Raw genomic sequence first — 12,906 nt, 5'->3', positions numbered from 1 at the left:
GTATGATGGGAGAAGTGTCACCGCGCCTGCCATTTTGCCATACTTTCTGTTAAAACAGCATCCAGGGGGCTCATGTGACAAGGTCCCGAGGACACGTCCATGCCAGTTGGGATCAGGGCCTCCGTTGGAAACTGAGGAATGTTGTGTGATGGGCTGCATGCCCAAATGTCCCTCAACTGCCTGGCAAGCGTCCTATGATGCTTAAATTGGTAAGGGTGATGAGGTCCTAAGTAACATACTATGTCTATTCCCCACCTTTTTCACAGATGCAGTGTTTTCTTTTCCTGTGGTTTGGACCTTATTTATTTCTAATAATTAACTATTTTCTATTTCATAATACAGAATTATTATTTAACTCCTAGTTTGTTGTAGCAAAAACAAAACAACAAATAGAAGACAAACACACACCCTAAGAGCTGTGCTCCCTGAATATAATAATAATAATAATAATAATAATAATAATAATAATAATAATAATAATAATAATAAACTTTATTTATACCCCGCCACCATCTCCCCAACGGGGACTCGGGGCGGCTTACATGGGGCCATGCCCAGAACAATACAATATCACAAAATATAAATAAAACAGCAAATCATAACACATTAAACAATACAATAAAAGATAATATACACTACATTAAGCAAAATCAAAAGAACAATAAAACCAAGGGCAGGCCACATGAACACTAGGTTAAAAACTCGAGGTGAGAAAGGGAATAGGAACCACAGAAAACAGGATCATAAAGTAGTGGTGCAATCTGGAGGACAGATATTGGAGGAGAGTAAAAGAAGGGATGTATGCAGTAATTACTCTCCAAAAGCACAACGGAAGAGCCATGTTTTCAAATCTTTCTTAAAGGCTGCTAGTGTGGGGGCTTGCCTAATCTCACCGGGCAGTGAGTTCCACAATCGGGGGGCCACAGCAGAGAAGGCCCTCTCCCTTGTTCCCACAAGGTATACATATCTACCCAAGTCTCCCAGTCTAGTCTTCCAACATACCCTCTTCTTTAATTTAAAAGGTTCTTTTATGCCCTCTGAGAGGCTGCAGGAGGAAATCAGCCTGGTTTTGGAGGCCCTTAAACTACTGTATGACCGAACAAATATTTCCCAACATTGGATGCTTTTTCCAATTTGAAATGCAACCCATTCCCTTCCCTCCACTTTTGATGCTCCACTTAGATATGGCTTTTATCTCAATCTTCCCAAGTGGAAGAAAAGAAAAAGTCAAACGTATTCCACAGTTTAAGTGTGGCCACTGAGAAATCCTCAGCTCTCATTCTAGTCAAATGTTGCTCTTTTCTAGATGGGAAACAAAGGAAACTTTTTTCCTCCCCTAGATCTTCGACAAAGCAGAGACTGACAGAAGGAAAGACAATGTTAGGTATCATTGACCCAAATCATTTCTACTTTAATGGTAATCCCTGACTCATAGAATTTGTGCCTACAAGCAAAAATATTAACCAGGTACCATAAGGATGGCAGAAGGAAGTCCACTGCCATCACTGCTATTGCATTTTGCACCAACTGCAGTTTCTGAAGACAGCTCAAAATTAATCCTAGAACATTAAGATGTTATGGGAACTATAAGTGTCACTGTAGCTAACTATAGTGTGTCACCTAAAGCTGTGTATAGGCAATCCTAATTACAATTACCAGGTGCAAGATTGAATCCAAGAGCTCTTCTAAACTGAAAGCTTGGTTCTTCAGGGTAAATAATACTCCATCTAAAACAGCTTGAAAATGCTACCACTCTCCTTTCTGGAGTACCTGTTACTGCCTGTATTCACTGTCTTAGTCATCATCCCATCCATTACTGTCTCTGGGTACAGAATATCCATTTTAAAAGATGTCTGGGAGAAATAAAGAAAAAGAGTCGTGTGTGCCTCGTAATTACTGAAAAACACTAGGTATCTCCAAAAAGTCTATTTTAATGAGTTAATGTATTTGTTAAACTATATAGGACAGATTATTTTCTGCTCTAGGGAGGAGGTGGAAAACATGTAGCCCACCAGATGTTGCTGGACTGCAGTTCCCAGCATTCTTCATCATTGACTTTGCTGGCTAGCTCTGCTAGCAGTCACAGTCCAACAATACTTGAAAAAGTGCTGTAGGGCAGCATATTCCAGTGACCAAGTTGTGGAAAAGAAGTTCACCAGCATAACCTTTTGAAACTGACACACACGGAAAGACCGAAATGATTGTTACAGTGATATCCCCTAAATGCATCTGTATCAGGCAGTCCAAAAGGATACATAGATCAATTGTATCAAATGTCATTGAAAAATCCAACAGAAATCCAAAAGGGCATTTTCCAACCCCTGATCAAAGTAAACCATTGATCCAAGGACTCCTATGACAGTCTTTGCTTATTTATTACATTGCAGTGGTTTTCATGCGATCTAAGTGTATCACACAATTTAAACAGAATCAAAACAATATAAGATATTAAGATAAAGAAATAATATAACCATATTAAAAATTAAAAGCATACAAAATATTTGAACAAGTTAGATGGATGAAAAGAAAGTGGGTTGAAACTATCTACATATAAGTTGCAGGGGGGAAATCAATTAAGTCCCCAAGGTTGTAACAAAAAAACATGTTTTAGCTTGACAACATTTTAGCTTGGCATCAGCACCAAGGAAAGGGCATTCCACAGACATGGCACCATGTCAAAGGAAGGTCTTCTCCTCTGTCCTTCCCAGTGTATTTACTCCACAGGTAAGATACTGAGGAGGGCTCCTCCAGGAGATCTCTGTTCTTGGGCTAGTTTATATATGGGAAAAGCATCCCTCAACCATCAAGATTCCAAGCCCTCTGTCACTGATGATAATTAATTGCAACCCAGCTTTTGCACTTTCTTCTTTCACCTTGGTGATAAGGATCCTCAGCTCCTCCTCGCTTTCAGCCATCAGAGTGGTATCATCTGCATATCTAAGGTTGTTAATGTTTCTTCCAGCAATTTTAATTCCAGCCTTGGATTCATCAAGCCCTGCACGTCGCATGATGTGTACTGCATACAAGTTGAATAGGTAGGGCAATAGTATACAACCCTGCTGTACTCCTTTCCCAATCTTGAACCAATCTGTTGTTCCGTGGTCTGTTCTTACTCTGGTTACTTGGTCTTTATACAGATTTCTCAGGAGACAGACTTTGTATCCCCATACCACCAAAATCTTGACATAATTTATTATGATCCACACAGTCAAAGACTTTAGAATAGTCAATAAAACAGAAATAGATGTTTTTTTCTGAAACTCCCTAGCTTCGTCCATTATCCAGCAGATATTGGCAATTTGGTCTCTCGTTCCTCTGCCTTTTCTAAACCCAGCTTGTACATTTGGCAACTATCGCTCCATGTATTGCTGAAGTCTGCCTTGCAGGATCTTGAGCATTACCTTACTGGCATGGGAAATAAGTGCCACTGTACGAAAGTTTGAGCATTCTTTAGCATTTCCCTTTTTTGGTATGGGGATATAAATTGGTTTTTTTTTCAATCTGATGGCCATTCTTGTGTTTTCCATATTTGCTGGCATATGGCATGCATCACCTTGACAGCATCATCTTTTAAATGACTCAGCTGGGATCCCATCATCTCCTGTTGCCTTGTTATTAGCAATGCTTCTTAAGGCCCATTCAACCTCACTTCTTAGGATGTCTGGTTCTAATTCACTCACCACACCATCAAAGCTATCCTTTATATTATTATCCTTCCTATACAGATCTTCTGTATATTCTTGCCACCTTTTCTTGATCTCTTCAGCTTCTGTTAGGTCCTTGCCATCTTTGTTTCAAATCATGCCCATTTTTGCCTGAAATTTACCTCCGATGTTTCTAATTTTCTGGAAGAGGTCTCTTGTCCTTCCTATTCTATTGTCTTCTTCCACTTCTATGCATTGCTTTTTTAAAATTAGTTCCTTGTCTCTTCTGGCTAACCTCTGGAATTGTGCATTTAATTGGGCATATCTTCCCCTATCTCTCTCAAATGAATCTTCATCTATTGTGCAAATTCTTTATGGTTCCTGCAGAAGAGTAATTCTTTTAGGGAGTATAGGCTGTGCATTCAAAGCTTAGGCTCCCTGATTGCTCATAGTAACAGAGATTGAAGGAATTTGTCCAGCAATTTTGAAAAAACTATATTTCAGCAAATATATTACTTCCCATGCAAGGGTGACTTTTATTTTTTTCCCTATTGTCCTTTGTGTGAGATGCAGCAGAAGGATGGTATCATTTTTTGCAACCAGTTGTCTCTAGCATTTGAAGCTGTAGTCCACTAGAGGGAACTGCAGATGCTTTCCACCGACGGAGTTGAGAACTAAAGCTACCGCAAATTACCAGGCAGCCACAGAACTTTGGCTTCATAATAAACTCTTTGTTCCGAGAGCGGAAGCAACATTAAATCATACAAGGCAAGCATGTGGTTGCCAACTACCCATTTCCGATTATTGCTCTAACAGTTTCCGAATCCCCTCTGTCCCACCTCCCTGATCTCATATCCTTGCCACCCCACGCCCTCCACCCACACGCTTCGTTCTCCGTGTCCTCCACTTTGTTTTACTGAATATCTCCACCTACTTCTCCTGGCTCATGTGCCTCAATCTGTAGCCCTCCACCCTTTGTCCCCACTTATTGCTTGTCTCTCCAGTCTCCACCTCACACTCTGAGGTTGCATACACCTGTCCCACCCTGTCCCACCCCTCCCAGCCCACATAGCTCTTTGAGCCTTTTCTTTTCTTTTGAAATCCACACCCTTCCACTCCCTGAGATCTCCACCCCTCAAAAAGTGCCCATTATTGTGATTCCACTGATGTCTTCAATGGTGTTACACCTTGTATATCACTGACCCAGCCCAGTCCATCCTAATTCCAGGGATAATTATCATGCAGATGTTGGCATCCCCAGGCCCCTGATGGCATCACTAGGTATCATAACTATGTCTCCAGTTTTGACTGTGATATCTCAAGGCCTCATGCCAATATGATTCTAGGCGGCATCAATAGGAATATAGTGTTTAGATTGAGGATATTAATAGTCCCAGTCAATTCTGCTTTGGTCAGACCTCACCTGATATCCTCTGTCCAGTTTTGGAGCCCCCAATGGCGCAGTGGGTTAAACCATTGTGCCATCAGGACTGATGACTTGAAGGTTGGGTTACTGACCTGAAGATTGCCAGTTCGACCCGGGGAGAGCACGGATGAGCTCCTTCTATCAGTTCCAGCTCCATGTGGCGACATGAGAGAAGCCTCCCACAAGGATGGTAAAAACATTTAAAAAATACTTATTGATCTACTCACATTTGCATGTTTTTGAACTGCTAGGTTGGCAGAAGCTGGAGCTAACAGCGGGTGCTCACTCCACTCCCAGGATTTGAACCTGTGACCTTTTGGTCTGCAAGTTCAGTAGCTCAGTGCTTTAACACACTTCGCCACCAGGGCTCCCATTATAGCTCCCGGGGCTCCCATTATAGTACAGAAATATGAGAATGCATTTTAAGGCAAAAGTGTGCTGACCTTCCTTGTTACTCTTAAATAGGCTTGACAGAGTAATCTAAAGGGTCAATGTAAGCTTTCAGTGATCTTGCTGCAGGAACTGTACCTTTTCTGGTTCCCCTCAAGTGAGAGGCATTCCATTCAGCATCTGTAGTGTAAATCAATGGGCAGGAAGGCTGTGTGAGTGAGTAGCTGTCAAAGCCCCTCATGTCTGGGTGAAAACATTTAAGACTCCTGTGCAAAACAGGAAGAGGAAGCCATTTGGTTTGATCCTTCAAACTTGGTTTTATTTTGTTTTGTTTTTTATTGCAAAGCATTTTTGTCCCCCTCCTTCCTGCCTGTTTGTCAACAGATGTATGCTGGAGGGAAGCTACTCTTTGGGAGCAACATTTTCAATGGATACAACTACAGCAAGAGGGACCTGCTGAAGCAAATCGAACAAGTTTGCAGTGCATGCAAGATGGGCCACTTCCTGCCACCAAATTTCAAATTTAGGTAAAATAGGAAAGAAATTGGAGGGAAAGATGCAAGTGGGGAGAGGGGAGGCAATGTCGTACAGAGGTCTTGGATTGCTATATAAACTACTCAGACCACACACATTACTACACACATTACACATTATGGTGAAATTGCCATAACTGGCCACAGTTCGTCCTACAGAACTCAACTCATTTCCAATCCTTTGCAATATTTTCAGCCATATGGCTGTAGATGCTTTACTATTTTTATTGTTTATTCCATCATGCATGTGAATAAACATATTTTCTCTCAAGTGGAGTAGCGCTAATACTGATATGTCAGTATTGGCAGGCCTTAACCTTAAAAAAATAAATCTGGGAAAGAGCCACTTCCTGGTAGGAATGTTTACTGTCCCACTACCCCAGCCAATTCTACCACCACTAACTCCTTCCCCCAACAACAGATGACCTCATCAGATGGGCCGCCAGAATCACCACACATTGTGGCAAATCCAATTGTACCCATCGGGAAGCGTGGGGAACCCGCACAGCCCACACTCTGCATTGCCCAGCTCACTTGTCTCTGCATCCCATGGGAGGAATTGTCGGCCTCCCAGCTCATTCCCCCTCCCCGTTCATCCCTCTCTCTCCCTCCCTCCCTCCCTCCCTCCCTCCCTCCCTCCCTCCCTCCCTCTCTCTCCATATATACACAGACACACACACACACACACACATATATTATATAGTTAAAATAGAATAGTCAGGTAAAAGGGGGAAAGGGGTGTGGATTGAGGTAGAGCCATTGTTAGTAGATTTATTTATTTATTCATTTAGAGTATTTATATTCCACCCTTCTCACCCCGAAGGGGATTCAGGGCGGATCACAATGCAAATATACATAGCAAACATTCAATGCCATTAGACATACAATATATATAGACAGACACAGAGGCAATTTAACATTCCAGATTAACTCTTAAATTAAATATCTAGTATACTGCTGGGGAAGAAGAGGGTTGAGGGGACAGAGGGAGACACATTATACTTAATTATAGTTATTACATCCAATTCTTCATTGCTACTCCCCTTACACACATTACTTAAAAATATTACAAATTCCATACACCTCTAAAATAAAAAGAGGAGCAATATTGTCATCTAATTTTAAATCTAACAGTCATATCTTATTATATTCTCTGTATTATTCTATGCTCTTTTGCTCCAGTTCTTCATTCATTAAAAGCTCATCTTGATCTCAACTGAACATGGGAAGTTTCCTGTGTTGCTGCCGTGGTGGCATGCACTGGTTCAACCTTCCCTTTTACCAGAGAGCTCCACTGGAAGTAGTTGTGTGTCGTGGAATAGGAGCCTGTGGGCTCCGTGGCAAAAGGGAAGGCAAGCTGGTGCATGGCACCAAATTTACCTCAGTCTGAGGTCATGAGTGAAACAATACTGTTTGGAGGACTGGCCACATACCTAAAGGTCCAGATTTTCTGTAAAAACTTGGAGTAAAAAGCAATTTTAAAAAAATCAGAGTGAAGTCCAAAGAAACACATTCTAAGGAATAATCGCAGACATATGTCAGGATGAGTGCCTATAAAAATAAATACTTTTTTTAATTCTAGGTGGACATACATATAGATCGTAGTTTAATGCAATAGTCAAAGTTCTCTCCTAGAAATCTCTTTTGTTCTCTCTCCAAACAACATCACAGAATTCTATGCACCTCACCAAAGTATTAATTCTAGGATAAAACCATAGTAATTAAAGGGGTATCATGAATTCAAGTATAACGTGAATGTTCTTTCAGGACATAAGATGCCAGATTTAATGGTCTTCTAGTGAGGAAGGTGCTTCTTAGATGACAATATATTCCTTCAAAATATGGCACCTTCCTCCTCAACCCCCAACCGAATAGCAAAACAGGTGAAATAAATGAAGACACATCTCACTCTGTTCTCTCTCAAAATAAAACATCCTAGTTGACTGAGGAGTAGCAAAGTAGGAACCCCCCTTTTCAAAAATGATAAAAGGCTGGTTACTGTTAAGAAAAACAACCAGCAAAATAATCTGCAGGTTGTTATAGGTATAGTCATTTACCCTAGAAATCAATAGGGAGGGAGGGATACCATCTGCCTTCCATACAAGATTCCAGCATGTGGTTCCATGTCCTGAATCTGGAGGACATGAAACCACGAGGCTAAGAAATTGGGCAAGAGATCAATCTAGATAAATGGAGCCAAAATCTGGATGAAACCCAGCTAATCTGGTAATATTTCAGTTTAATGCCAAAGGAAGGACCGCAAAGCATTTTTGAAAGCCAAGTAAGCAGCAAGCGGGCCAGTTGGTGCTACAGATGAAGCCATTCCCAGTAGGGCTTCCATCCAGTAATGTGTGTGTGTGTGTCTTCGCCTGTTGATTTATGGTTACCCCATGAATGTGAAAGAATTTTCTTAGGCAATGAATACTCAGTGGTGGTTTTCCCATTTACTTCCTCTAAAATCCAGCCTACAGCATCTGGTATTCATTGGTGCTCTCCCATACAAGTATTGTCCAATGCTGACCTTGCATAGCTTCCAAGATCAGATAGTCTGGTACCTTTAAGGTATTTAGGGCACCTATGCTAATATAATTTTGAAAGCATTTATATTTGTGTTTTGCTTCCTTTCAAAACTGTGGCTCAAGGTGGCTTACAAATTCAAACAAGTACAATAGTTAAAAGATACAGAAGCTCTTCATTAAATGGAATTAAACTATTAATAACATTTTCAAAAATCAAAACTTATAATGCAGATTTTTTTAAAAAAAACCCAGCATAATTAATTATTAATTACAATCAGTATGGCTTTCCCCACAACACACATGACATATAGGGAGTTTATATTCTATTATTCCTTATGTCCTTTTCCGGCTCTCCATGTTTTCAAGGGCTGATCAATATGTTTTTCCACACTGATGGAGCACCTTTGTCAGGGAGTCACTAGTTATCTGAGGGCAGATTACAGATCATTTTGCCTCGACACACACAAAGCTGGGGTACTTATTTTTGGAGTGAAACATTTATGTATTGGATTGGTTATCACCTCTCTACTGCTCTTTGGATGGTGGGACTTGTAGCAGGGCCTTCACCCGGGATCTCAGATTCTGAACAGGTTATTACAGAAGGAGAAGAAGGTGGTTAAGGTCATCTCAGAGCCCTTCTACACTGATGATATAATGCAGTTTGAAGCAGACTTGAATCCACAGAGGCCATAAAATGTGCACTGCTAATGCACACTGTAGTGTGCACCTAAAGGTATATCATTTAAAAAGTCCAAAGAAGGTTGTGTCAGAAAATGTGTGGCAGCAAATGCCAGTGTTTCCAAGATCCATGGTGGAATCGGTTCCACAAAATGTAGAGCAGATTGGAGATACGCACCCCTGCTGAAGTGCAGTAAAAGTAAAATGCGGGCTGCCAAAATGCAGCAAGGGCATGGCTGGGCAGCAGGGGGCTAATTGACCCTCTAGGAGGGTAATTGATTGCCTCTACTCTTGTCTGTCACTTTCCCTTTTTCCGCCCTTTATTCCTCCAGAACACTAATTCACATCACTGTTGGAAATGGGGGAAAGGATAGGTTTCCTATTCAATAAAATCACCATCCTGGCCTCAAACCAGTTCCAAGCATGACTAACAGTCTAATCACCCACACAGTGAAACCAGTTCCTCCTAAACTGGTTCCAACCTGAATTATAGTGCCAGTGTAGAAGCATCCTCAAATCTGACCTCTCCATTTTACAGTAGCTGGGGGGTTTGCATACAGTTTATGGACAGCCCCACATATTTGCTATTGGACTCCTCCAAGAAATTTCAGTCTTATGACAACCATAAGGTGAATTTATCATGGGGCTTTCTTGACAAGATTTGAACCTTTGCTGAGGCTGTGAGGGTACAAGTTTGCCCAGAATCACCCAGTGAGTTTCCATGGCTGAGCAGCAATTTGTACCCTAGTCTCCCAAAGTCCTAATCCAACAGTTTAGCAACTACCCACACTGACGGTCAGCCCCACATAGGAGGCATTACCTGGGTCTAATTGGGAGATAATTAGGGCATGAACCACTCTGGCTGTAATGTCAATGGTGCTGCACCCTTTTAAAATATCTGACCCCCTCCTTCCTGTTGTAATTTTTTTTTTCATGTCATTTCCCACAGTAATGCTCTCCACCTGTCAAGGAGTGCTGTGTTCTACAATGTGGAAAGGAAGATTTCCTTCCTTCCTTCCTTCCTACATTGCACTGTGGTCTGTGATTGCCACAGATAGACACTGCTGTTGTCTCAGGAAAACATTGGGAGGGGGATTGCAAACTAGAAGGAAAAGGCAGAAAATCAAAAAGGTGAGGCCTCGGATGGCTATGTTTCTCACTATTATTTTGTTAAAGGTAAATCTCCCACATGAGAAGGTGCTGTGGAAGGCATTAAAACTTTATATGTTCTGTTTTGTTCTCTCCACTCCCCCCCCCCCCAATATCCCCCCTAAAAAAGGCCAGGAAACAGTTTTCTCAATCCCCAAATTCTTCCTATATTTTGTATACACTGATGAGATTAAATAAAAAAACTAAAATTTCCACTCCGAACGATACACACTGCAAAAGTTGTGGAAATGGATTAAAACACACAAATAGATCAAAAGGATGCATGTTCCTCAAATGTGCTTAATTTATTTTGAACTGAAATAAGCCTTCCCTCAATCTATTCTGGATGTGCTCACATAGTCCCAATTATTCATCAGCAACAAGAGGTCATGTCCCCACCTGTCAGCCCTGCACTTAGGAGTGCATTATTTTATGCCGTGTGGGTCTCATTTTCAGCCATTGAACAAGATTTACAGACTTTTAGGAGTATAGTAAGTTGAGGAGGGACATCCATTCAAAGCATGTAGCTAGATGTGTACAAATTGGTAAGCCATTTACCACAGAAAACTCATGCTTGCTGGTCCCTGTACTATTTTCTCTGGCTGTATTCAAGGAAGCTAGTAGATTTATTATTCTGGCAACTTTGATAGCAGGGACAGTATTAATTTAAGATCTCCCCCCCTCCCCCCCCCCCCCAATTCACATCTGGCTTATGAAGTAGTTGCTATTGAACCGGAACTACAGCATAGTATCATGGGTAGGGGGTTATTTTGTCATTTAGTGTTGTGCCTTTTTTTTATAGAACAGAGCAAAGTTTCTGAAATTTTAGAGTTTGTGACCATAGCAGGCACAAACCTGTAAAACCCTCATGGAAATAAATAAATAAGGGTCATTTTTGGTCATGTGAGCTCCACTCCATTGCCAGCAGCAGAATTTTGCCATGCCTATTTTGAGTGAGAGTGTGCCCATAGTTTATAGGAAATGATCCATTCCCTTCTGATAACAAGATGTGTCCATGTGAACTAGAAAGACCAGGAAGCCTTTCATGCGTCACTGTGGTTTGCGTATTATTTACTGGGGGGATGAAGTGAGATAAGATGGGAAGCCAGCAAGCACTGGTCTTCCTTGTTTACAAGCCTTCATGCTCTCTTTAAATAATCTGAATCCAAAAGAAATAGTAATGGGATGTGGTGTTTTCACTACAACAATTTCCCAAGGTCAGAAGCATAGATGTGCTCCTGGCTTCCTTCATGGGTATTGTAGCATCAAGAGTCCGTTTTGGGGGTTATTGATTTTTTATAAAACACACCCTGAGCAATCAGATCCCATTTCTAGGAAAATAGTAGTAAATGTATTCAGAACCACCACTCACATTCTACAATCAGATCTTGGTGAAATTACTCAAACTGTCAAATAAGACATCAGGCAAGGAACTGGCATATCATATATTATTTTCGGCTGTGTAGTTTTCCAAAACTGAAGGGAAGGGGTCTCTTGCGTCAGAATGCTATAGTCATGTAGCATTTGCAATATAGATGCTGTATTCTCTCTTTTTTTATTTTGACGATTTTTTCTGTACTGTCAATTGAAGAAGGTCCAGACAAAGCTTGGCGAGGGCTTTGGACCATTAATACAAGATTAGTACTATCTCCTCTATTTAGTATGACAGGCATACTTTCAACTCATCCATCGCAGTTCATTTGCTACTAAGAGAATATACTGTTACACTTTGCTCGCATCATATACAATATGACTTCCATATCTGTGAAACTGATACCCATGGTTTCACTTATCCAGTTTCACTTATTCATGGTTTCACTTAGCCATAGTTTTACTTATTCACCCAGGACCTTCTGTGGAAGTGACACCTTCATTTCTGTAACTCAGGCCCCATCTACATTGCCATTATAATACAGATCAAACTGCATTATATGGTCAGTGTAGACTTATATAATGCAGTTTAACTTAATTGAACTGGATTATTTGAGTCTACAGTACACTGACCATATAAAGCAGTTCAATCTGCACTATAATGGCAGTGTAGATGTGGCCTCTGTTGTTCATCCCTTTCAAAGTAATATTTTTCACTATGATCAATGTTTTCATGTATCCATGTGAAACTCTGGAATGTATCCCTGTGGATATCGGGCGTTGTACTGTATATGACATCGTACCTGTCCTCATAATTAAGTGACAAATGGTACTTGTTTTATGACTTCCTATCTTCTACTCTGTTTACCTGAAATAATTATTTAGTCAGGCATGAAGAGCTATACATTGAAGTTGTCTTGTTGGATCAGTGCAGTGGATCCAGTCCAAGAAGATACATTGAAAGAAGGATGTAGAATGGAGAGCTGGGGATGTAGAAGTGTGTATAGAAATAAATTCTGAAATAAGTCATTCAGTTGAAAAAAGAGGGAGCCACAACTATTACAACTGGGAAGGAGAGGCTATGAATGAAGTGGATTTGGCAACCATTTGAGGAAACATGAAATAGAGAAGGTTATGACATATTGCACTTTTCTCACTCTGTATAGGCATTAGTGAGGAAGAACTGGCAACGAGAG

At 40.9% G+C, this 12,906-nt stretch overlaps 1 protein-coding gene across 2 annotated transcripts in view; it reads left to right on the top strand.

Annotated features, from left to right (window-relative positions):
- Window positions 1-12,906, top strand: part of c2h3orf20 (chromosome 2 C3orf20 homolog) — a 76,218-nt gene that overhangs the window by 44,363 nt on the left and 18,949 nt on the right. The window contains exon 15 of one of the 2 annotated variants that reach the window (XM_062969783.1): window positions 5,845-5,987. The exons of the other annotated variant lie outside the window; for it this stretch is intronic. Within the exon in view, the coding sequence (XP_062825853.1) occupies window positions 5,845-5,987 (143 nt within the window). The remainder of the gene's footprint in view (window positions 1-5,844; window positions 5,988-12,906) is intronic. 2 annotated transcript variants of the gene reach the window in all.

This window comes from Anolis carolinensis, chromosome 2 (assembly GCF_035594765.1).
Source record: "Anolis carolinensis isolate JA03-04 chromosome 2, rAnoCar3.1.pri, whole genome shotgun sequence".
Classification (NCBI taxonomy): domain Eukaryota; kingdom Metazoa; phylum Chordata; class Lepidosauria; order Squamata; family Dactyloidae; genus Anolis; species Anolis carolinensis.
Note: the sequence above shows the minus strand (reverse complement) of the source record. Positions and strands in the feature narration are given on the sequence as shown.